Raw genomic sequence first — 27,714 nt, 5'->3', positions numbered from 1 at the left:
TCATGAGCTGTAAAGTAAGAAGCAGTGCCTTTTGACTATTACACAGTCATTCTTGCTGGTCTTCCCTGTATCTCATGTTTAGCCCTAAAGCACAAATGTTCCTGGGACAATTCATGACCTAGTTTAACAGACAATATGGCCAGCATGTCACCACACGCACTAGCCCAACCACCACAAATAAATGTGACTGCCAAACCAAATCCCCCATTCTTAATGTGACGTTTAACGGTATAGTTTTAGTTTGTTGTCGTGGTCTATCAAGACACTTTTCTCTAGTTCCTGTGCTACTTTCTTGTTGCCCCTCTGACACTTCTGTCAAATTAAATTGCCTCTATTCTGATCAGGGGTAAAGTCATTGTGTCAAACACAACAGGCACATTATTGTAAGTACCTGGTAAAATGGTACCCCTTAAAAATAAGCATGTGTACCAATCAAGTACAAGAAATAATAGGCAGCTTTGAAATTTGTGTCATCATCATTCAAACAAGGCACAGCAGGGTGCAGATCTTTGTAACATAAGATATCGTGCCAGGCTTTCCAGCAGCATGATTAAAAGAGTCCATTAAAAGTGACAGTGTCAGGCCTTCAAAAGCGCTGATCATAACACAATACTGTGCCTTTGGCTTATGTTGGCTTTAGATGACATCCCAGATATATTTGGCACAAAGGCTGAGCACAGAGGTTCAACAAGGGAAAACAAGGGCTCAATTCCTGACCACATTGCTTTTTGTAACAAAGTGCAAAGGACGTTCTCCATTGGAGATCTCCGGTCAGTTTTGGTCCTTTAATTTATTTAATTATATGCCTACAGTCACTTTAGGTAGGGGGTCATCTATAAAAACACGCACAGGCAAAATGGCAACCACCTCTTCAAAACACCAAAACAAACACCCCACCAATAAGTAAATACACACATACACGACAGCTGTGCTAACACAAAGCAGCTGTGGAAACATTCACAGCTAGGTAGTTAAAACATTAGCTATTTTGACCTAGCTGGAAAAATGTGGGGTAGAAACTCCAACATATCATGCTGCTATGGAAACATTTAGTACTGTGTTGTACTCATCATGCAACAATGTCAAACAGGGGTATAAGATCCTGTCATGTAATTGTTGTAACAAAATAATCAATGATCCATCGAAAACTTTAGTGAAGACTTTCAAACTAAAATTTAATCATGTATATAAACTGTGATATAAAGTAGTTCCTACCCCACCGTGTCTCCACAAACAGACTGTAATTTTGGCTGGTGTCTCTGATAGCTCGGTAATGACATACATCCCCTCAAAATAAATGCAGAAGCACTGTGCACTCACCCGCAGTCTGGAGCAGGGCACCAGCGGCAATCAGGGTCCGCCACCAGCCATCGGCGCAGCATGAACTCCTCGTACTTCTCCATAAGCACTCGGTCATTGAGTATCATGCGGATGTCGTGGGGGTTGAAGCGTTCAGAGCATTCCGGGCAGCTGATGTTGACCCTGCTCTCAGATATCTCGATGCGCAGGTACTGCCGGAGACAGTCAGCACAGGAGCGGTGGTGGCATGTCATGATGTCAGGGAAACGGTCTCGGGTGTGGCGCAGCAGGCACAGCGGGCATTCCAGCAGCTCCGAGGTTGAGGCCGAGGACGATGATGACGACGTGGAGGCCGCACCAGGCACAGAAAGAGCGGAGACGTGATCCTGCTGCTGGCACATTTCCGAGTGCACGCTCTCGACGCTGGCGATGGTGTCCACTCCGGCAGCTAGCGCCCGTGACTTGCGGGACTTGGGATCGCCGCAACGTCGGCGAAATAACGACCTCAACGAGATCCGGCGCTTTTTGGGCGTCTTCCGTACAGAGGGTAGACTGACGGAAGAGGTGGCGGAGGGAAGGTCCCTCTCGGACCCCTGCTGCTGCAGACTCATTTCTCCAAAGGAGGCACTATGGTTTCCAAAAGACTGGGGAGCTTCTACAGGAAGGGTGGGGGAGGAAGAGGAGGAGGGGGAGGGAGGGGAGAGAGAGGGAAGGGGGGATAGGGTTTTCAGAGGTAAGTGCGAGGTGTTAAGACATGGCGGTGAACTCTCCGAGAGGTGCTCCCTTGAGCCGGGCAGCTCAAGCTGGGACACACGTGTCAGTTTGGAGACGCCAGGTGGGATCTCGACCTGATCTGTGGAAAACAAAAAAACACAGCAGGTGAGAACAGATCACAGGTATTTCAGCCAAATTCACAACATATTATATCAGCACTTTTAAACTACAAATTCAGTATTAGGTACAACCAACACTGAAAAAAGATGAGACAAGACCTCCTTGCAAGAACACAGCAAAACATTTTCAGCCTACAGCTCATGAAATTTATGTTAAAAATAAGTTTGAAACGGACTCCTGCTGTCTGAAAAACACTTTCATGCCAAGCTTAGACTCAGTGGAAAAGTTAAACAGCGAGTTAACAGAAATGAAACGATTATAAAGATTACAAAACCACTTTTGAACTCCTGAACAGGATGTGACATCACTGAAACTGTTGCAAGGTAGAAGAATAGCTACTGCACCAAAAGCCACAGACACTACGATCGTAGGAAACCCAAGAATGAGGAACCTTCTCATCATTCACAGATCAGGTTTTTTATCTCGCCCTGCCTGCAGGCCTTTCATAAGCACAGCAGAGAGGCTGTCATCTATAAAACATCTGCTTTGTATCAGAGAGCTCGCTTTTCAGACCTCAATAGTAATGATGAATTTAGGGTGAAAGCCCTCCAGCCAGTTTACTAAAAAGATCTGAGTGTATGGAGCTACTAATGAGAGGTCCTGTCAAAGTACTGGTGGGTAGGCTACTAAATAATGTGCTACTGCCTAAATTATTTTTGCAAAATGAAACGTAACAACAGAAGCAACAAAAACAAAAGTGTGGGCTTTGTATTTACATTTGTACTGAACTCCAAAAAAGTCCCTTCAAACAGCGTAGCTTTTCATGTATGCTATTGTTTTTCCAAAGTTAACTGCACCCCATTATACTCAAGCTCACAGCGTTTAAATTGCAGTGATCCTTTGCTAGCAAACACACACTTGTAAGACACATCCCAGCTAGTCACAGATGCTAACATTTTAATTTCATTTAAATTCAAACTTGATTTCATTCTGCCCTTTAGTTCTTCAGGCTGGTCTTGGCAAGTTGCAAGGAAATAGCAACAGTGCCAGAAAGAAAGTGATGCTTTGAGCACTGAGGACAAAGTAAAACGTACATCACTTTAAGCAAAATATATCTAAATGCAATTTATTATTTTTTTCGTAAGATACTGCGATTGTGTTTTGATTTGTGATTTATTTGTAAAAAAAAGTAAAAAAAATTGATTGAATGCGTCATCCAAGTTAAGTTGGCAAACCAGTTAGATGGAGTTTTAATTTGTTTTAAATGCATAACTAGGTGTGAGTATAAATTAACCATCAACAGACAGGATATATGCGTCATATTATTTTACATTAAGTTGATTTTTTGCATTTAAAAAAAATGCATTTAATTTCAAATTGCATCCCTAGTAAGCACCCAGCAACTATACTTTTAACCACTCTGCAGTACACCAAAAACAATGCAGAACACTGGCAACCATCCATAAATACCTAGCACCATGGCAGTGCCAGACTTTTGCATAAGCAAGCATTACTCAACTTCATTAAACAATAATTAATTAAATGAAACTCTCAAAAACAATTAAAAAGCTGAACTGTTATATATAAATATATATACGTAGTTATTTGATTATAATTTACAAGACTAATAAACTTTTATTTAATAATATGGCTGTAAATCAGTGTCCTTAACTAGAAGGACTCTGGTCAATTTAGAAAGTGCTTCCAAGCATATGAATTTGTTCTGGTCCAAAATGCTCCATTACAGCCTAATAAGACTAACATCAACACTCATACTAAACATCAGAAGAAAAGAGCGTGTTATACAAACAGTACATAAACTTTAAAAGGTCATCAGTTCTCTTGAGGGGAAGAGGTGTTTTCCACAAGCTGCTTTTTTGGCTTTTACGATCCAAGACCACTCCCTCAAACGCACTCGTCTGCGCCCTCTAAACCATACTAGGTATACATCAGCTTTCTTGTGCAAATACAAACGTCCATACTTCCCAGCTGGATTATTTCACACGCTCCATTTAAAACACACAAGAGCATTTGCTCATTTACTGAAAGGAAGCAGACAGTCTGCCAAATGAAGAAACCTGCATTGTTGATTCAAACTAGGGATGCTCCGATCGATCGGCCGATAATGCTTGCTATGTTTCTCAATGAATTACGGTGAAATGCCACTACATCCAAAAGCCAGGGGGCGCTCTCGTGCAGAAACTCAAAATGCGCTGTAGACGAGGAACAATACACACGCAGCTGTGATAACACGCAGCTCCATGAAATGGCTGAAGGATATATTTATATTGCTGTTCTTCAAATCTTTTCAGGTATTTTCATGATAATAAAGAATAGGTTTAATAATTATGTTTGACGAGTGTAGCTTTTTCAAATGCATGTTATAAACGACTCAAACTAACAATGATTTTAGATCGATAAGGACTTACTGATCAAAAGCCGTAGTACATGAAATAGTTGTAATAAGATCGGCTGTCCGATTCAGAAATGTGATCGGCCACGTATTATTAGTGGAGATCGGGACATCCCTAACTCAAACCACAAACAATAAGTTTATTTTATAAAATCCCACTAACGTTATGCATATGAAGTAACCGTTTTATAAAAGCAATAAACCCCGCAAAGCAGTGGGGTTACAGTGCATTTTATAACAGCTACGAGGGTTTAACATCATCTCACGTTATCATACACCCGTTTAAATGGTGAATGCTTTCAACGTTTGTGTACCTTTGATTACAGGTGAAGACAGGAAAGTTGGAGTGGCCCAGAATTTTTGTTTCCGTGCATCAATAGATAAATAAAATAAGAAGTTTAAGCATCTTTAAAAAAAAAAACAAGACTTACTGTACACTCACGCCTACCTGGAGCGTAAAATAATGCTCTGGCCGCCCTGCCTACAACGCTACAGACAAAGAATAGTGGATGCTCTGACGCTCGAATGCATTCTCTGCAATACTTTCAAGCGGAAGACTTCTATGGGTTTCTGCCTTCTGATTGGTTGCAGCCGAATCACGTCAAAGCTCATTACCACAAAGTTGAGCTGATTTCAACTCTCCTCAAAGTTCAAACCATTCATTGAAAATTAATGACTTCCGGCCACTTTGATGCTCTTCCGGTGGCAGTATGAACACAGAGTTAAAAAAAAGTTACTTTTGTGCATCTTGAGACAAATCAATGGCACTGGCACATTTTAAGATCTGTCAGGACAAGTTGTATTCAGTTGAGTCAGCTAAAACATGCGTTTTAGTCTAAGACTAGCCTTAAGCCATGTCTGTGAAACCAGGGGTAAATGTGTTTGTCATATACACAAGATAGCAATCAGGTGAGTAAAGTAAGGGCAAATTTTTATTTTTATGTGAATTGGGATAAGAACAGGAAGACATGCAATTATTATATGACCCTGTCTGTGAAATCTTGGCTAAATGCTCATATAATCTAATTATGAGATTAAGAGCATCTTTCAGTCATCAATTTCACATTTCACAATTTCAATCTTACCAATGTCAACATTAAAGATATGGTTATACGTTTTACATTATGTAGCATGATTTTATGTAGAAAAAAGTTGGGTTTTCGCAGGAAGGGTAATGTACGTGCAAAACTATGCCAGTGACTTGCCCAAATACCTAGTCAACTAATCAGTGATAAGAAACCATGTATAATTAGACTGGTTGTGGTTTACTGACTCCACTCGTACATGTTTCCTGTGAGACATATACATTAAAGATGTTATGTTAAAAACCAGCTAGACTAACATTTCATCTGTTTAAAAAAAGCCCAAACTTTTCATGATCAATGTTGGTAAACAAAAAGTTAAGGCCCTGCTACCATTGACTCATGTGTGCAAAAACTCCCTTTAGTACAGGCTGAGTTGGTCATATAACAGAAATAGAATAAAAAGACCAGAATGAAACAAAAACTATTTAAAAGTTAAACAGCTGACACTGTTGAACACATTCCCAGGACACACCTACCTTGTTTAACCAGTGCGGTGTGACGTTTACAAATGTCATATCAACATTATGTTAAATATTGGTAAACAAGAACAAATGTCTAGGGATACCACATTTTCTAAAGTACTCATACTCGTTAAAAGTTCCCCGATACCTGGAATCGATACCACGGTCTGAGAAATGTCTATGTTTAAGCGGCGTGTAAGGGGTAATTGCCTCGTGTTGTCCAAAGAGGCAGAATTTACAACAAACTGGAAAGCTAGTTCTTTGTTTTTTTTTGTTAAATTATATTTAGCTGTTACCTGTAAATTTAAATCATTTTTCTTTATTAAGTACTTGGTATCGGTATCGGCAAGTACTGAAATGCAAGTACTTGTACTCGTATTCCAAAAAAGTGGTATCGGTGCATCCCTACAAATTTCTAATCTTGATTTTCCCAAGGCTATAGTGTAAACATGCCTTGCCAATTTTCTTATTCCCCTAAAATTTTATCATGGAAACTCATTAGACATTGCCAGATGTTCCGAAGATGAACCTATCTTAAACTTAAAACAAAAGCATGAGCTATACTATAAAATAAAAACTGGAAAAACTGCAACACAAAAAACAACAACATTCATCATATACGTTTGTATTTAATATTTAATTTTAAAACTTTATGTAAAGAATTTCAAATTTTCAAAAAGTGGTGATGTTCATTGTTTCATTAAGTGGTCTCGGTTTAGATAAGGGGTTTTAGGGAGTTCATATAAACAGTGGAGCAGTAAATTACATCAAACATTTTCGTTTACCGAGTGTAAATCCTCTAATAATAAACAAACACACAAACTATGCCCAAGGGACAACAAACAAACATTCTGGTTGGACAAGCTGAGGCAAATAAAAACTGTTTTCTGAACATTGTTTCTTTATCATAAGAACAATCTTGAACTAGTTAGAATTCCTTTTTGTCCCTCCTTGTTACCAACAGATTGCTCATGCTTGGCTAGATACATCCCATTTTGTTGCGATGACAAAAAAACACAAATGGCAAATATCAAAACACTGATTTAGAATGGGCTTTGGTGGGCACATCACAGACTCTGTGCAGGCACCACATTGGAGACCCCTGCCATAAACACTCCTTCACCATGCAACCCAAATATGGTGTTTGTGTTAAAGGTGTAAATACTGTTCATTTTCACAGGACTCTGACATCACAATGCTTAACTCAAAAGCACATTAACGCTGGTTAGAGACAAACCACCCATTGCTACAAAACCAGAAAAAAACAAATGACAAAAACATTATCCATAAAATCAATTTCCTGCTGCATGAACAACGTTTTCCACATATGGAAGTCATTTAATTTAGATTCCATCATAAAGCAGCAGCCAACATCATAAGAGCAGCCCATACAAGCAAGACATTAGGAGATTTGTAGGGCTAGTATCGTAATGTCGGACTCCAAGGAGCCATGTAAAATAATCAAGTAGTTAAGAACCGCTTGAATCATTTACCTCAACCAAAAGAGTCATTAAAGACTCCGAACCATGAGCCAGATATCAGCTGACTGCAGTACAGTTCAATGTTTCCACACCTCTTTTCTATTCCTCCCTCTTTCCCAGTCAGCTAAGCAAGCCTTAGCTGAGTCTGAGCCTTAGGAAATGATGTCAGCAGCCAGGCATTTTGTAAGGCTGAGTTTAGCTTGGGCTGCGTTGTGTTCACCAAGAGACCAAATAAGCGTTTCTCCATCAGCACAATTGTCGATTATACCAGTAGGAGTCCACTCAATTTCTCCCAGGAACGCTCGCCACTGTTCCTGCTATTTCTGAACACACATACACACCCATCAGATGTTGGCAGGCATCCTGTGTGCAGCTCAGGAAATGCAGGCATGCATATAGAAGGCAGTGGGGTTTTTATAATGAGCTTATTAAAGCAATTTCCGCTAGCAAGTACATACTTCCTCGCCGCAACGACATACATTTGGCATACTTTAATGTCTAACCCCTTGCTTCCTGAAGATTCAAGGTTTCAAGGTGAAAAACCCCTGTTGAGTTTGCATCCCACCTGCTCAGGTTTCTGGCTTACATGCTGCAATATCTGTTCAAAGCATTATGTCCAGTATAAATATCAGTGTGATTAACTCTACATTAAAACACAGTGACAGAGAGTGATGGGAGACGTGATAGACAACTAGCTGTCTTGGTTCTCAGTTTACACAGCAAGGCTTCTCCGTAAATGTGATCACCACCCAAACTTTGTTGATGCAACCCAACTTACCCCACATTTCTTTGGGTCAGCACCATCACCCTGAAGGCAATCAAACCAGTATGCCTTGACTAGTTGCGTAGTGACAGTTGTGTAGACGAAACCCATGAAGTGCAGGTTCTGCACGATTCAATATCAAACACTGATTCATGAGTTGAGTATGTGCGTTCAATCTGCGCAGATTGCATAAACTTTGTCAGCAAATGTGGCTAAGTATTGGACAACATAACCCACCAAACTGGCTAGTGATTTGGCATCGTTAGCAGCACAACAGCTGGACATAATTTTAAGGAATTTCATTCACCGCAACCATCCAAAGACTGACGTCACAGACACCCCTCAACCACTATTATAAAAACTCATTGGATCTAGACGAATTCCGGTGAGAGGTAACACTTTTGCATCCCTTCCAAACTGCTGTCAGCTGAGCAGACAAAATAAAAAGCTTATTCAAGTGCGTTATAATCAGTCTACATTCCAATCTGAGCAGGAAAGAGCATAGCATACTTAACAAGGACAGGTGGAGCTACAACTAGCACTGTAATGTTTAATGGCCTTTATGCCATATTTACATATTGACCTCTGGCTAGCAGGTGACAATTGTTCCAGGAGACAATAAAACTAAAATAGCTTTGTATCCTAGGTGTTTACATAAAGAACAGAAGGAACAGTAGTGTTAAACATCAACAGACGGGGTGGGGAATTAACTAAACTAATAGTAAACCAAATTTAGTAACGTTACTAACTTAACTAAAGTAGCCATTGATTAAAAATAAACCATGCTGTCCCAAAAGGACATCTTTCGCTTACATCAGAAACCCCTTTGACATTGCGCTGCCGCTGATCCCAGAAAATTGCAATCAAATTGCCAGAGTGCCTTTGTGTAAACGCAAACACATTCTGGAATTGATCATGAGATCGGTCCTACACTGTAAAAATTACATTTTTACTTTATTCAACTTGAAATTACAATAAAAAAAATGACTAGTGAGGAGTTGCGATAAATTTTGACTTTTTTGAAAGCCTAACACTTTTATACAATGCCCTTTGCTTAACCCACACACTCCTACATTTATTTAAAAATATTTAAGTATCTTGTTCATTATACTTAACATGAACATTGTTAACATGTTTGGAGGCATAATGGCATAAAAGGTTTGGAAATAATGACAGCAGAGAACATTTTCTTGCACATTTGCATTTTACATTATACAATGATAAATAACTTATTTTTACAAGAATATTTTACAATAGCACTATTTAAAGAAACCAGTCATTTTATGACTGCTATACTAAAATAATCTCAGTCATAGTTACTGCCAACTGTGTCCTTCAGCTAGTGAACTAAATATTAATTTCATATCTGAAAATGCAGAATAGTATAACACATATGTGATTTTTTTTAGCAACAATTCAATTCTATAGACTTGACAGAGGTGTACTTGAGATTTTTCCTCCAATGTTTAAGACATGACTAGGTAAGGATTAAACTACTTTAAACTCATCATCTCTCATTTCTGCTTCCCTTTCCCTGCTTTGCACAAAACATTTCTGATGTACATCTACAGGAGCCAACAGTGATGGAGTCAAAATAAGATAATGATCATTATTTATAAACTTACTTTTAGGGATCGACCGATATGGATTTTTTTGTGCCGATGCCGATTTTTTTCCATCAGCCTTAGCCGATGACCGATACAAGCTGCCGATTTTCTTTAGCCGATATTTGGAGCCGATACTGCTTTTTCTCATTCAGTTTATATCATAAAAATAACACAATGATAAAACCAAATGTTACAACTCTTAATTTAAAAAAGGAACATTAATTGAACTATATTTAACAAATAGTAAAAAAAGGTGAGGTAGAACAAGTAAGAAAATTCAGTGCTGCTTAAAATACATAAATAAAATAATAATTACACCATTGCACACAATAGCAGCAACCAAGCAGCATAACAAGGGGAACACTTTACTTTATCCATGAAAGTAACCAACTATTTACAACCTATTTAATGCTTAGGTCTAAGTTTTAGTGCACTTAACTTAATCTCTTGTATAGCAAATGTCTTTAATAAGAAGACAAGGAAAATGTAAACAGCAATACTGATCAAAAAACAACTTAAAAAGAATTCTGAATAACATGCCAATTGCCCCACTTCTGTACCTCACACACCCTAGTGCCCTATAATAAATGCGAGGGATAGTTAGTTTGCCTCAGCTCGCTTAAAACGCATAAAACTGAACACATACATGAGGATTTGTGTACGGACTTCGGTCAGATAGTTGAGCGCGTGCACGTGGGAGGGGTACAGTGAGAGAGACATGGATGAGAGAGTGCATGTATCTTTGCGCTCTCAGTGAACGGAAATGTTGACAAAACTTACAAAAAAACACTTCTCCGGTCACACAAAAGTCATGTGTGAACTGTTTGGAACTAAGTGCTTTAGGCATGGGCCGATTACCGGTTTCAAGGTATACCGAGGTTTAAAACAGTCAAGGTTTCAAAACCACTAAAATGTTCTGTGATACCGTCTCCAAGGTATGAGCTGTGTTTATACAAAATTCATTAAATCATGAAGTCATGTGATTGATTTGATGTTTACATTTAATATATATTACGAAAATATTATATATGTTTTGAAAGCATATTATAATTTAAAGGCTTTATTGTACCTGGCATTTGAAAATAACACATTTTAGTGTTGCAATGGTAATACCGCAACACCGTGAAACCGTGGTATTTTTGCTAAAGGTTATCATACCGCCAGAATCTTATACCGGCCCATGCCTAAAGTGCTTTGGGTCGAATGTCTTAATTTTTTTCGCTGACAAAGATTCCGCGAAACTCCGCGTTAACAACCATAAACATATGCAACCATGAACTGCGCTCTCCACAATGACGAGAAACTATCAGCAATGGATATTGATTTTTAGCCTTTTACTACTACATATATTTATGGAGATGAGAATTAAAAACCCACCCTGTCCAGCTATGATCAGCTGTTCGGCTGATCACATGACCTGCGTTCGCTTGCGGCATTATGAGCACGCGTCGCTTCTAAACGTCAGACTGGTGGTCGCTGAATAAAACTCCTATAAATACCACAAAATCACGGAACAACGTCAGCATTATTTAATCATATGACCAGTGTTCGTAACAGCTGCCGTATGCATACGGTTAGCCTAAAAGCTATTTGAAGCTCCCTAAATACAATGATAGGCATTCGCGTTTTCCATTAGGAACCCAACTTTCTTAGCTATGGTTGCACGCACATATAGAGCAACGTGTTAACACTTTCAAAGTATATGGCAATATTTCAGTCAAACAGTTAAAAGATGCTTTGAAGTTTAAAACTTACCAGAGCAGTCTTTGAGCGCTCCGCTCTGCTAGTGGGGGGAGGGGCAATGCACGGGCTGCAGGCAGCCTCCAGCCACACAGAGCTGCCTGTGGGTGCCTGTCTGTAATTAATGCCGGGGAAAAACTATCGGCGAACGCAAGCCGCGAATCGGCCGATGCCGATACACCTAAAACCTGCTAAAATCGGCCCGATGTATCGGCCGGCCGATATATCGGTCGATCACTACTTACTTTAGTTATGTTATGTTTTCATAAGATATCTCAATCATGTTGTATGCCGCTGCGCGTGGATGACGGACAGAACAGAAGCGCGTGCACGCGTCCATGCGATTGATTAACATTCCCGTCGAGTGATATGAAAACAAAATTCTGCCAGACCCTCTGTTCAAGCTGCGGGTGATCCAAGAAATGTCTGTGTGACTGCGGTGAAGTACAGGTGACGCTGGCGCAAAGTAAATCACGTGTTGACCGGTCAACGAATAAAATTAAAAGAACGTCATCGTATAAATATCCCCCATCATGCACAATGCAACACCGTGGAAGTATCGTACGGCGAAATATCGTTACATCCCTAATGAAAAGGGATATACTTTAGTGATGCCCCGCAAGTAAAGAAATGTTCACTTTATTTACAGCGTGGGTCACTAAAAACAAAATAAAGAACAATGATGTTTGTTGCATTCTTCATAGCCTATATAAAATATTTTGAAATATATTTTAATATTTTACTAGGTTCTTTGATAAGGTTACAATATACAGTTAACTTGCGTGATGTCCCCAAAACTTTGGCTTCACGTCATGAAAGAGCCAAGCAGCTCCCGCAGCCAGCCACAACAAAACAAACAGAGAAATAAAAGTGAAGACAAGGTGCAGGGACATTAAGGTTAGATTTACATCATCAAAAAACAAAGAAGGTCAAGCTGCTAAATCTAACATAGATTAATACAAACGCTGCTTTGCAAATGTTGAAAATGTTTATCATTATCCTACATTGTTATTAATATGACCATGTTTCAATGGTTAATAAGCGTATAATTTAGTGATGCACCGATGTATCGGCCGCCGATATTTATCGGCCGATTTTTGATGAATTTGAAACCATCGGCATATCGGCAATAGCACGAGAAAGGCCGATACCGATTGTTTATTAATTAACTGCATAAAGAAATCCATTATATGTAAAAAAAAAAAAATGAGTTAAAATAAATGCTGAATAGCAAAAACCACCTTTGAAGGTTGTCATGCTGTCTTATTATATTTGTTTTAGCTTAATTTGTGTCTCTCTTATTATGTTGGTCAGTTGAATGTTAATTAGATCCAATCCATGTTCAGTAAAAATAAATTGATGCAGAAATAAACTAGCTAATAGACCAACTGTATAGTGTTGTGTACAAGTGTTTAATATTGGTATCGGCATCGGTATCGGCAAGAAGTTGTCTGTTTCAATCGGTATCGGCCCAAAAAAATCCTATCGGTGCATCCCTAGTATATTTGCCAGTTTACATGTTCAGTTTCACAGCACTTGTAGGCTGAAATAAAGTTTTCATTTACCATACAATGCCTAGGATGTCTATTTAATAGTCACGGGTATGGGGCGGGCGGGTAGTAAAAATAGATACAGTGGTGCGGGGTGGGCCAAATACTTTCATAGTTGGATAAAACCCAGACCCCCGCATCACTACTAGGCTTGTCACATATTAAATATGTATATTTAATTTGTAAATTCTAGATACGAAATACATAATTCATGTAATAAATATTATATAGCTGTGTTAGCAAACTTGAGCTTCTGCATCCTTGTGTACATGCTGCTATTGGCCAAGTGTCTAATCTAATAGGAGCTTCATTCTTAGATCCTGAATGAAGGACAGAGATTAAGACGTCATCAGCAAGTGCATCTGATCCACACGCTGCAAGTTCAGCTGGCCTCTTCAGGTCATTCACCAGCAAGATTTAGCTTCAATTGATGAAAGCTAATCACAGCTCTTCTATATATGGCTACTGTGTCTGTTGGGCAACGGAAGTTGAAAATATAAACTCTGTGTCTGTAAGCTTAAAACAGGACTTTGCAGACAAGTGTACTTGTAAGAAACAAAGACAAAAACCATGTCAAGTCCCTAATTCAGAAGAACAACACTGATGTGGTTTTCATAACAGCACTTCGCTTGCTGTCAAATTCCCCTTGACTTCAGATGCAATGCAAAGTGTTACTCATAAGTGAAAGTCTTGTTTTCAAATCAAAACATCATTTCATATAATGATTGTTAAAATGAGTCACTTAAAATGCAACACAAATACTTTTGCCTTCTCTAGGCAAACAGACAAAGTTATTTTCTGTTCTTTTCACTGTCCTTTCTCTGTTTACAGCTCACACACTATAATGCTAACATATTAAAACTTATAACAAAAGCTTTACAAAGATTAGATGTACAAGGTGTCACCATCATTTCCTAACACTGCATTACACATGACGCACGGACCATGACTGTAGATGAAACCTCCACCACCACAAAAGTGGATAAAGCCTAAGCACTAAATCAAAGAAAAAAATAAAATAAAAAAAAGGTAAACTATGGGCTTATGTAAATGTAAAAACATGTTATTCACAGTACTATTAACCCCTATATAGACAGCTGCATCTAGAGCCTTAATCTTTATTATTTGGACTTGTGCACTGAATTGTCAGCCGGAATGTAAGTAATAACAGTGGTTAAAGAATAACTAGTTATTAGATAAGTGGTTGCAGCATAGATCACTGCCAGTGAGGTTGCTGAAACCATTACCTGAGGGGGCTTATAGTGAATGAAAGCATAAACGCTGTGTGCAGAGGTCAGTTCGTCAATTAAGCAAAAAAATTCAACAACCACATTACTAAACAAAACCATGCTTTAACATCAAACCGATACCCGAGGCAGGCACAAACACTCGTCTATACGGTAATAACTACTGATTTACAAAGTTACTGATATTTCTTTCTTAGAAGAACTAATGTACTGTGTTATTACATCTTAGCCATAAATAAGTTATAATTAAAACTTCAGAGTCACGTAACCATCCCCTTCACTAAACAGCCATGGGTATGGTTCACAATTCTTATTCTAGAGTACACAAACTGCACACTTTATTTTTAGGGTCAGTTTACCAGAAACATATTTATCACAAGAATAGAACATCATGGAAAAATAGTGCCGCAGGGATGACGTAGGCGAACACGGAAGTTACCGGACACTGGTTCTCCCAAAAAAGCCTATTAATTTTTCCCAGACTTTTGTATTAGCGCAAAAATAAGCTCTGTGTTTAATACAGGTTTATTTCAATTACACAATTTAAATTTGTCCTAGAAGTTGGTCTTCACAGATGAACAAAATGTATGAATTTTGAAGACAAAACTCAGCTTTTCATTTTTCTAGCAAACGCACTTCAAAATAAAATAGAAAATGTGTTCATCTGCAAAGAATAACTTATTGAAGAAAACAGATGAGTGTCAAACTTTTGTATAACACAGAGCTTATTTTTTGAGATAACCAAAAATTCTATGGGGAAAATTTATGGGGTTTTTTCTGTGAGGGAACCAGTATCCCCGTTAAATTCTGGGTTAGCCTACAAAAATACTTCATCCCTGCGGCACTATATTAGAGAGAGCATCATCAACACCAAAGTTTCAAATATTTGAAGCTACTAAAGGGAATTATAGTTCTTTGTAGGACCTATGCTGCAGATTACGTGGTGGCTTTTATTATACGTCTGCATCATTGCTCGTGTCGATGTGCAATATGCACACCGCTAGTAGGCAAAACACAGTGTATACACAGTATCAAGGAGAAAGCCAAAGCAGCAGCAGCAGCAGCAGCAGCAGCTTGTTGAGTACGTTTTTACAAAAAGCATCAGCAGTAATGGAGGAAAATAGACAGCAATTTTGTAGAAGTTTGAGTTTAATATCGCTCCTTAACTTGATCAATCTTTGTGTTTCACATCTCAAGCGGAAATGTGTACAATTAAATGCGATGCCGATTTTTTGACCTGAGGGAGAGGTTCTACAGATCACAGTGCTTCTAACTGCATAGAATTAACGCATTGTTATAATTTTGGAAAGGCTGCGCGCATCAGGCTAGCACATGCATAAACCTCAAAAAAAGTTTACAAGGCAAAGCCGGCTCAAGACGTACGCCAACTCTTAGGACGCATTTATTGAATGTTCGAAGGGACTCAAAACTTCCGTAATGTGCCACAAATCGGATACGTGTAAGAAGGAAAAAGTGCATAGAATTAGGCCTGTCGCGATAAACGATAAATCGATTAATCGCACGGTAAATAAAATGAGCTCGATCATTTTTTTAGGCCGCGATAATTCACATTTGCATGCTTGTTTGTTTTCCTTGTCTCTATCTCTCTACCAAAGAGACTGGATGACCGCTCCGTGCAACGAGTGACAAGGAGTGAACCCTCGTCAGTCATTTGTCAGTCGCATGATCTGTGTGGGGAGGGGGGACTCCTGGCGTAGCCTATCACAGTAGGCGTACTGAGGAGGATGAGCGCCGCGTGAGGAGTGTAGCAGGAGAAAACACTAGTTAAGACGAGAGTTGGAGAAAAAGATGGATTTACTAGAGGCTGTTTACACTTGTCATTAACATGCGTTTTTATCGATCGGATCACAATGTTTTACGTCTTTTCTGACTTTTCTGACACAAGGTGAACAGTGCTATTTTTAGCCTTTCATTGATAAACTAAAGCGGGTGATCTCCGCAGTTTCATTTTGCAAGCGTGTGAAAGTTGGGCGATCTTATTTCATCAATTGCGCTGAAAATTCAGAGAAAGCTCTAACATATACATGTAGAAAATACTGTGCAGCATGTTTACTTGCTAAACAAGCAGTGGACATAATATTAGTTTGCGTCCATATAAACTCATAATTACTCCCGCTGGCGTTCAAATGACAGCGGAGAGACTCGCCCACTGTCTCGACAGACCACCCCTCACAGTATTCAGCACAGAAGCGGTCGAAAGTGGACAAAAGAGACGGATTTAAATACCAGGTGTAAACGTGATAGGTCTCTCTCGTCCACTTGTGATCTGATCAAAAACACATCTTAATACCAAGTGTAAACAGCCAAGTTTCAAAACCAAACGCTACAGCTGCAGTGTGGGAGTACTTTGGATTTAAACCTAATGACCGAGGTGAACCACTAAACCTGAACGAGCCGTTATGTCGCATTTGTGGTAAAAACGTAGCAGTTTGTAGTGGCAACACGACAAACATGCATATGCACCTAAAACGCAATCATCCTGTTATTTTGTTCATTTCTTGTGGATATTTAAAATGTCTTCCAGTTCCAGTAGCCTATTACTTATTGTTTAGAAATAAAAGTTTATAGATCTTTGAAAAGGTGTATCTGCATTATTATAATGGTCCCGGAGCAATCTATCACGATAAATTCTGAGGCAATTTATCGCCTAGCAAAATTTGTTATCGCGACAGGCCTACATAGAATACAATATTCTCCAAACGATTTTAAAACTCATTTATATGTCAAAATAAATTGATTACATACATTCGCATCATCAATGTAAGCGGACAGATATGATATTCCCACATCAATATGTGTCATGCGTCATTGAAAATGCGACGCTGGCAAATGACGTTAACTCCCTTGAAAACAACCCGCGATCACATGCCTGCCTTTAGCAGTGCAACGGAGGATGACGGCTCCACTCAGCGGAGTAATGTTGAAGTTTTATATCTTGTTACTGAAATAAAGCTCTATATTCTTGTATAATAATTTTGTCTGTGCTCATTGCATATCGCAACATTTTACTTCCTCTGTGGTCTAAGCTGTTCCAGGTCAGAAGGTCTACCTTGAATTGTTTTGCGTAAATGCTGATATCGCTTTTAAAAGACGATGTAAGCAGATTAAAAAAAATTTAATAAAAAAAAATATTGGATACAGGCAACAAATCGAAATTGGGCATCTAAATTGGGCATGTAAATCCAGCCTTATTAGCCAAATAAGCCACCTGATTGCAGGGCACTTTCTGCTAGAATGAAGCGTTCACTGTTCTTCAGCTGTGAAGAGAGAAACAAGCCCCCAAAAACCCCAAGGGGACAGCATAAACAAGGTCCTAACCTCTTCAGAAGAATTTCATCATAGCCTCAAAAAACAAAAACAAGCGAAAATGAGGAATCTGCAATATTTGCAGTCATCTGACTACCCAAAACTGTTGTAACAACTCGTGGTTGAGTTAGGTCACCTCTTAATTCTGGGAAAAACACTCCATGTTAAAAAAATAACTTTTTTAGTAATTTAAATAATACATGTATTAAACAAGAAATGTGGAGTAGCAGTATTGCCCCCAAGTATTATTAACAGTTCATAAAACAACATTTTGTAGAGCTCTCTCTCTTTATAAACATAACAAAGTTCGTCAAACCACAATGACAAAGAATTAAATATCTCAATCTCTCTTTAAGATAAATGACATGTAGATTTAAAATTGAGCTACAATTTATTTATAACCAAACTATTTCAGGATAACGTAGGCTAGCAAAGTCACTAGCTATGACAGAAATGCTTCTGATCATTAGTCTGTGTCTCCATTTTGGTTTCAGATGAAAAGCAGACAGCATAGACATTGAAAATAAGCCGCTTCTATGCAGGATTTAGATTAAATGCTAATCCTCTATTTTACCACTGTGCCAGTGTGTTAAAAACAGACCAAGGTATCAATCTTACTGGAAATGATCTTCACTGACGTGGGTGTGTTGGTTTATATAAATAAATACCCACAACTTCAATTCATAGCTTTATCTTACACCTCTGATAGTGGGTGCTGAATCAACATTTAACATCAACATCTGAAGCAACAGACGCACAGTTTCCATCACTTCAAGTGTATGTAATGCTCATTTTAAAGCCAAGACAATTGTGGGAAGCCTCTATCAGATATGGTCACAGACACTAGCTGTCCCATGTTGCTACAACAGATTCCAAAAAACAAGATGAACCTTTTGAACAAAGTAAAAGACTGGGTGAAATCAGATTGTCTTTTACTAGTTTCTCTCTTCACTGGTTGAGTTTAACACAGCGTTAGTGGTTTTTTCTTGTTCAGGCAAGTTAGCAAAAGCTGTGGAAAAATAATTCAAAGCAAGCCCGATATGTATCAGCAACCTGTTTGCAGTAGATCTGTAGCAATATCTGACTAAAAACACCTCTAGCACTATGACTCCTCTACGATTTATCTGATGATCCATAACTACTCACACATTTCGGGCGTGCTAACTGTGACAAAACAAGCTACTAACAATGGTTTGGAAAACATCAATGGCGATCAAAGGTTTTGTGACATTCACACTCAGTGATTAAACTAGGTAAATGTTTCACTTTAACACACTTCCTGGAAACAAAGGCGTGAATTTAAACCGATCAAACAGAAACAAACGGACAATGCGATAACGTTAGCTGGCTGCATGCCTACGCTAGGTCCGTCTAATGTCGGACCCTCCACAGGCCCTTTAAAGAGATTTCTCGACAGTATACGCCAGCCAGGGGTCGTAATTAAGCGAACAGGCTGATGTGTGTTGCCGTACGACAATTTTGGGCTTCGTCTTTGTTTAAAAAAAATAACACGTAACATTAATTGTGCGCTTTCACGTTCGCAAGCGAATGCGAAAGCGACCGTTAGCCAAACCCTTCGACTAGCCGTTTGTAAAGCCTTTAAAACGACAACTGACCTTTCGAGTCATCCACGTAAAAGCATTTCATTCCAGGTGACAGATAAAACCGAAAAAATCCGAGTGTTGAAAAAGAAGAAGGCTACTTTGTAGAGTTGTTTTGTCGGGTTGAACTCAAGCCGTCCTATGCCTCGCTCGCTTTCGCTCTGACTCACTGGCATCCGTCTCGCTCTCTTCTCACATATGTGTTCAAATTCAAATCTCGCGAGACTTGCCGAGTCGCCATACAACGTCCGTCATAACACACTTTTAGAATTTATATATTAATTAAATTACGATACTTCTTTAGGTTACCTATTAAAATTGCGATTTTTACTAAAATAACAATGTGTGGTATATAAAAATTATGTTTTTGGTGATGTAGAAAGGGAATACTTCAGATACTATTGGGCTACACAAAACTGTATGATAAAACTGTACTGTAAGTACTCTAGAAAAGGGGTTTGTAACTGGGGTCCAGGGACCCCCAGGGTTCTAGGGGAAAAAAGATAGAAAACCTTTATAATAAAAGTTAATTTATTAGGTAGTTATCTCTCAGTTCTTGCTACATACATTCCAGTATAATTTATATTTACTTTGTATCTTTCTACTGTGTTTTTCTTATTAGAGTCCTCTTTATCTTTCTGGGGTTCGTAAGGCAGAATGTCTTGCAAAGCTCCAATGAAACCATTTATTGTCAAAGTTGCGGCAGTACTAATGAATAAAAAATGTTTGTCTTCAGGTTTATACATCCAGTTTTACTATAAAGTGTAGCCAATTATATATTTGGTTTAAATAAAAGTATTGTTATATTTAGGACGGGGTCCCTAACAAAAGAGATGTATATTTGGGGGTCCTTAAAGTTTGAAAAACCTTTTCTAGGATATCGACATATTTTGTAAGTGATGACATGGCACTACACCCTTAAAAATATCTTTTGATTTCCCAAAGAACCATTCAGCCAAGCTTCTTTAATGAACAATTTCTTTCTTACCATTTAATAGTCTGTGTAACTTTTTCTTCTACAAAAAAGTTTTTCTAAAAGATTCTGTGGATGATAAAACTTCTTTATGCAACCATGATGTAGTGATACTTTGACTTCTCCTTGTAAGTTTGCTGGTTTAAAAGTTTCAACCATTTTATGTAAAGCAGTAATGTTTGTCTCCATGACAAAAAGAACTTCCTAGATCGACTGTCTCAAAACAAAGCATTTGTTGAATATGCCAGAAGACAGCCATCTTGCGTCACAGGAAGGAATGCATCCAGAGAATGTTTCTCAACACACACACCCAGTCAATCACACACAAACAAAAGCACTTTACAAAACAATAAGCGTTCCATTTGCATTTCTGTGCCTGATACATTACAGCCAATGTCTAAATGCATGCGTTTGGGACAAACCCTTATTCTAATTTAAGAGATACTGGGGTAACAGCTTTACCCACACAAATCAATACACATAACATCTATTGCAAAGAAACAGAGGTGTCTGAAAAATCTACCAGCAAGTCATCATAAATAATGGCCATTAACCCCCTAAGACCTGATGTGTCCACATACGTGGACAACACATTTATTTGTTGTTTGCACCATAATACTTAATTCTGTGTAACTGGAACCTGTTGTAGACAAACATGAACTGATACACTGCTTTATTTTCAAAGAAAAATATTTGGTTATTATTTTGGTAATAGCTGGAAGAAATCTGAAAACAAGAGACAAACCAAAGCTCGGGTCTTAGGAGTTCAAAATAATGGGTTTGCACCTTTTTGGAAAGTATAGCTTTTCACCTAAGTAAGGAGTTCATATTAGGACCTCAGAAGTACATATTGGTACAAAATGTATATGTATCTGTACCTAATGGTACATTTTGGGACCCTGTAAAGGGTAGCACCCCAGTGATTGCTGGAGTGCATATTTTGACCTGCAATACCTTCATAATTCAGAATTATTCATAATAAATGAATTTGTTTTGGCACAAAAAATAGGTGTAAACAACCATTTTAGGATAAAATGGATGGTTAAGGTCAACTCTTACATCAGTTGATGTTTGTCTTTCTGTCAGTATATGGAACAGGAACATACACACTTCAAATCAGTATTGTCATACGAGTCCATCTGGGCCACAATGAGGTTTAGCATAAACCAGAATCAATGATAAATGATTTACATGGATCAATAAAGAGATTCTGCTTCGTCTAAAGAGTTTTCTAACTTAATTTCTGCTGTGTTTGTCTATTGACATAGGCAATAAACAAAACGAGTCAATAACTAGCCTGATAGTTTGCCTTAAAGAGTTAACATGAGTCACTGTACGTTGTAAAAAAGTGAAAGTTTGATTAACTAAAAAAAAAACTTATATTTTTATAAATATAAATGTTTTCAACTTAAATTTTCTCACTTTATGTGAAAAAGCTTAAATTTTTTAGGTGCCACCCATCAAAGTTTATTTTAGACGTTTAACATGTGATAGGTTTTCTTGTAGGTTTTTTTAGGTTGGAAAAAAAACAAAATATTTGAAGTATAACAAATTGAAGTAATTTTTTAAGTAGATGCAACTTTCACTTTTTCCAGTGTAGTGTTTATTTTTTTATTTTTCTGAATGGTATGATAAATAGATACAGTCATTTCTGAAAAATGAAACAGGAACGAGAAAAAAGTTGTACAGAATATGACAGTTTCTCAATTCAAAGGTTGTAGTCTCCGGAGGTCACATATGCAGGCTGCATACGTCATCAAGCCTGATTTATTTAAGTTAACTGAGCATCTGCAAGTCATACGCATATTACAACAATTTATGATTAACTTATAATAATAGTCAACTTTATAATTGTTAATATTCTTGATGACGTACGGAGCCTACAAATGTGACCTCCGGAGGCTGCAGCCTTCAGATTGAGTTACAGAAAAAACCCTACAGCACTACAAAAGTATTCAATTCTGCTCAAACTTGTAAGACTTAGCATCATTCACTTCTGCATTAACAGCAGACTGTACAGGTAAGTCATAAACCTCAAGATGCACTTTTTGCAAAATTAAGATATATTTTAACCACATTTCAAACTATTATCAGTACTGTATCTGTAACTGATGGTTCTATGTATCAGCTACACCACATGCAGTTTATTATACAAACTAATGCATGCATTTAAATAAGGTTATTGCATTCAATCGCCTTTGAAGAATAATTTTCATTACAGTAACGTAGGAGTAATATGTGTGTATATGTAAATCCGAGCAATGATGTCCCAGCCACTCTGGCTGTGCATTATGTTTAACCATCTATTTGACTTTGCTCAAGGTATCTGTAACAGCAGGGCTATAATGGGCATGTTTAGTCATGTGCACCAGGTAAATTATATGACCAGCTGGCTGTATTGCCCTATGCATAGCAACTGGTGTCAATGGAGATCATCTGAGAGCAAAGTGTGATGTGTCCCGTCACCCATTACAAATAACACTGCTGTTTGTGTCTCTGATACACACCTGATTAGAAAGACTTAACAGAATGCATTCACTGATATGTTGTGAAACTTAGCATCTATAAAATGTGCTACAAGAAACGTATTAAGGTATCACCCAGAGATGCTTCGACTGATGTAGTCATCTTTTATAGGCTGATTTTCTTCACACATAAAGGGGCGGTTTCCCGGACAGGGCCTATTCCCAGACTAAAAAGCATTTTGAGCTGAATTAATTTAAAAACATCTTGCATTGAGATATCAGTGCCATTTTTTGTCTCAAGATGCACATCAGTATTGTTTTCTGTAATGTTTGTTTGTAAAAACTACTTAAATGTCCGAAAGGCCTAGTCCTGGATTAACCTAAACCCTGCCCCATAGTGTTTAGCTATGTGTGTCAAGCAAACACCATTTTGCATCAAAACAACAATAAATGGGACAAAATGTGCTAAAGGCACCTGTAATTTTGAACCTGATACTATATTTAGTCAACTAATAGTTCATTCGAGGCATACGTTGTGTATATGCATGTGCGCTTCCTGGAATTCAAACCCATGACCTTGGTGTTGCTAGCACTATCAGCTGAGGTGCAGTAACATTTGCTATCGGGCATTTCGTGGAACAACTGCTCAGACAACATGTTATGCTCACCTGGTTGGGAGGTAAAAGCAGCAGGTGAATGTAATGACTCGCCCTCAGAGAGTTGTTAAGGGTGCACGCACTCAAGTGTGAAGAGCCAGTTGTGTCCAAGTATGGACAAATATGCACCATTACTCTCTGCATCATGGAAAGAACATGTGTTTTGCTAATACATCATTACAATAATACAGTATAACAATCATTTTGCAACATTGCGCTGCGTGAATGCTACATCAAAAGATATTACTAAAACAATGAACTTGACAAGCTCAACATATCAAATGGGTGCAATGGATTTTACATTTTTATTTCGAATAAATAAAGTTTAAGACACACAAATTGTATTGCAATGATAACCAGCATGTCATGTTTTTATTGAATACACTTGATATGAACGTATCCCCTAGTGAGATAAAAGCCCAGAAGGATCTTTGGTGAATATAAATGAGCACTAGACTGTGTGAAAGAAACCACAGAGAGAGTCTGCTGAGCGCACAGTGTGTCCGGCTGAAAGTAAAGCATCACTGAATGATCACTGAGTTGTTTCAGTAATCCCTCTTAAGCCTCAATTTCACAGTCTAGACTACACAACACTAATACAAAGTTTTGTAACCGCAGGCTGTAACTCAGACTATGACCTTTGTGGTTAGAAGCAACCACACCTTTGAGGATTCTGGACCATTCTGGATGGAGAAAAACATTTAGGATCAATAGCAGACAGGGGATATCTTGTAGATTTTTCAATGTTTGTCAGTCAGCAATTGTACTAGACATAAACAGTTTATCAGATGAGTTTGACTCAGCATTTGTTGCTCAAATCCAAATTCCAGCCTGGTCGTGCTGATAATACATAGTAATAATAACAAATTTCAAAAAACACAAAACGTACTTTTTGTACATTTATACTGAAGCGTACCATGTAGACCTTTTTAAAAAATTTAATCGTAGCATTATTACGTTTTCACAGCTACAAAACATAAAACATGAACAAAAATTCCCTTAACCCATTTTATTGATAATGTTGGTTGCCACCCTAACCCTACCCCAAACCTTACCCTAAAACCGAACCCTTTTTATCCAAAAATGTTAAAAATACGTAATGTAATCTTTTTATATTCTCATTATTTATATAAGCAATGGACAGAAATATGTAGGAAAAGTTTAGAAACAATATAGCTTTTACAAAATATTTTATGCCGCTAATACAGTCCTACCCCTAAACCTACTCAAAACGGTTGAAATTTAGAAATTTTAGAAATAAAAAGCATGACTTACCAGTGTAATCACAATAATTTATTTTTTTACTAAATTTCAAAAGCAGTACCAAAAGTAGTTTAAATGAAGATGTGCTGCAGGTGCGGCCCTCTCTGGAGTATATAAAGTACAGAGAAGTTTTAAAGTTATTAATCCAAGAAATTGTTTATCTTGCTTCTCTCTGTGAAGGCGCGTATTTCAAATTTCAAAAGTACATTGACTGAAAAACAGAAATGTCTCAAATAAGTGACACTGTCACAGGCTATCCGTAGCCTGACGCGCACCTGGCAAAAATTTTAACAGCGCGTCAGATCTACGCGGACCGCAAGCACTGTGATTGGTCCACCAGAACCCCTCCCGTAAGGTACAAAAAACTGTGTCATAGGTATTTCCGTTTGTGACGGTAAAAACAAAGATGAGCCAACTTGAGGAGTGATTTAACTCAAACTGCATCAAAAGTCGCTGTTTATTTACTTCCATCATTGCTGGTCTTCTCAAATTATACACAACAAGTTGCTGTTTCTTCTTCGTTTGTGGGTTAACTTGCCAAGCTGCTTCTTCTCTGACGGCCACGCTGCTACTGTGGTTACACGCGTGGACTGCCCACCAGCGGTCGCGAGTGTGTTTGCACGTCTACGCGGACGATGACGCAAAAGTATAAATGAAAACCGACGCGGAACCTACGCCGTCGCTGCTCCGCTGTAGGACCTCCGATCGTATGAATTTTAAAGGTGCAGTGTGTAATTTTTAGAAGGATCTCTTAACAGAAATGCAAAACAATATACAAAACTATATTATCAGAGGTGTATAAAGACCTTTTATAATGAACCGTTGTGTGTTTATCACCTTAGAATGAGACGTTTTTATCTACATACACCGAGGCTCCCCTTACATGGCAGTAGCCATATTGTACCGCGATGTTTCTACAGAAGCCCAAAATGGACAAAGTGTTTTTACTAAGTTGTCTCCGACAATTGCGTGTTTGTCCGGTGGCGGCTACCGTAGCTTCTCTATGCGTTTTAAAAGCGAGGGGTGAGCAGAGGACTGAGCCGTTGGTTGCAATTCGCAACCTCAACACTAGATGTCACTAAAATGTACACACTGAACCTTTAAAGATGTGGATTACAGCAAATAACATCTTTTGTGGATTTATGTTGTGTTTTGGTGTAATTATTATTGCATTGGAGAAAACGCATTTTGTGTGTCATGGCAAACAAATTAAATATAACAAAATGGTCAAATGATTACAGAAATGATGTTATTCATTTTAAGGTTTTAAATTATAGTCTTATTTATTATTATGTAATTCTCTGAAAGTCAAGAACATATCATTCGGTAAATGAGTAAACTGCATTTTCTCATCTTCATGTTGTTTTAACTCTGTACAAATTTCTTTTTCTGATGAACACAAAAGAAGATATTTTGATAAATGATGGTAAACAGACAGCTGATGGTTACCATTGACTTCCATAGAAGGGAAAACAAATACGATGGAATTCAATGGGTTCTGTCAACTGTGCGCTTACCATCATTTATCAAAATATCTTTATCATCACTTATCACAATTATTACTTCCATAATATTTGTTTTCCTACTATGGAAGTCAATGGTTACAGTCAGCTGTGTGCTTACCATTATATACGGTAATACGGTATTTACGGTTTACAAAATTATCAATATTTTATGCCAAAAATTAATAGATATTATGTTAAGATCATGTTCCATGCAAATATTTTGTAAATTTCTACCATAAATATATCAAAAATGTATTTATCTTTGTAATATGCGTTGATTAGGCTTTTTTAAAGGTGATTTTCTCAATATTTTTTTCAAAATCAATATTTTCAAATACTGTAGTTGTATCCCGGCCAAATATGGTCCAATCCTAACAAACCATACATTAATGTAAAGCTTATTAAATTTCAGGATATATAAAAAAAATAAATAAATAAATAAATTGAACCTTATAACTGGTTTTGTGATCTATGGTCACAATTTACTCAAAACTGCCTAAACATTTGTGCAACATTCTGGTCTAAAGTGTCATATTTAAATAGTCATAGTAAATTAAGAGTATCGCCTTGCAGTATTTTTATAAGACCTACCCGAGTGTTCATGCTGATGATGCCTTATGTGCCAAAGACATACATATTATTTTAAAACATAATACATTATTTCCTATTGACGAGAAAGATAAAAAAAATCACATTTAAACCACAAATGAAAATGATCAGTGTTCAAACTTGCTTGGCATTATTTCTTTAAAGAACATAAAAGAAAGTATTTGAAAATGTCTCAGCTGTTTCTGCTAATATGAAAGTGATAATGGGTTTCAGCAGTTTCAGACACATGCAAAGTCCAGTTTCACACAATGCATACATGAACTGCAAGTTTGCAGCACAATTTGTCTAGCGCAAATGTTAACAAGTTACTGCACGTGTGAGCATCACAGAAGCAGAGCTAAAGCAGCTGTGCTGCGATCATTTCATCGCCGAGGTTATGCAGCATCCTACTTAATATCTATGGCTTGTTCAACTGTGATTGGTTACATATTTCTGACCTAGGAAACCGAGGCAATTTCAAACCGCTTTTGATACGATCTTTAGAAAACTCACATTTTATGGAGAAAAAAAAACTGCAATGGTGTTGAAAGTACAAAAAGTACATAAAGAAAACATAAAAGATTTTACTGAAGCAACATAATCAGGCCAAATAAAATATGGTGACACATTAACAAGCCACCTGTTTTCCTGTTATGAAATCATGTGCGTTAAATCTAAACTGAAAGACAACCTTGAATCAATTGAATGCTGACAGAAGTGCAACATACCAGCGATTCATACATGTTTCCTGCTGCCCCCATATTAGGGCTGGACCAGAAAATTCGAATATTCGAATATTCGTTCGGTGGGTTGACATTCGATTTTCAGTTTTGAGATTCGAATATATATATAAATA

The 27,714-nt window shown here is 37.8% G+C and overlaps 1 protein-coding gene across 1 annotated transcript in view; it reads right to left on the bottom strand.

The window, feature by feature from the left end:
- Positions 1–19,574, bottom strand: part of rnf19a (ring finger protein 19A, RBR E3 ubiquitin protein ligase) — a 33,263-nt gene extending 13,689 nt beyond the window's left edge. Inside the window, exons 1-2 of the mRNA XM_065293225.1 lie at positions 19,424–19,574; positions 1,321–2,152 (exon numbers count right to left, since the gene is read on the bottom strand). Of these exons, the coding sequence (XP_065149297.1) occupies positions 1,321–2,152; positions 19,424–19,454 (863 nt within the window). The 5' untranslated portion in view covers positions 19,455–19,574. The remainder of the gene's footprint in view (positions 1–1,320; positions 2,153–19,423) is intronic.
- Between the last annotated feature and the right edge of the window lie 8,140 nt (positions 19,575–27,714).

This window comes from Paramisgurnus dabryanus, chromosome 19 (assembly GCF_030506205.2).
Source record: "Paramisgurnus dabryanus chromosome 19, PD_genome_1.1, whole genome shotgun sequence".
In the NCBI taxonomy this organism is placed as follows: Eukaryota; Metazoa; Chordata; class Actinopteri; order Cypriniformes; family Cobitidae; genus Paramisgurnus; species Paramisgurnus dabryanus.
This window is presented reverse-complemented; position numbering and strand designations above follow the sequence as displayed.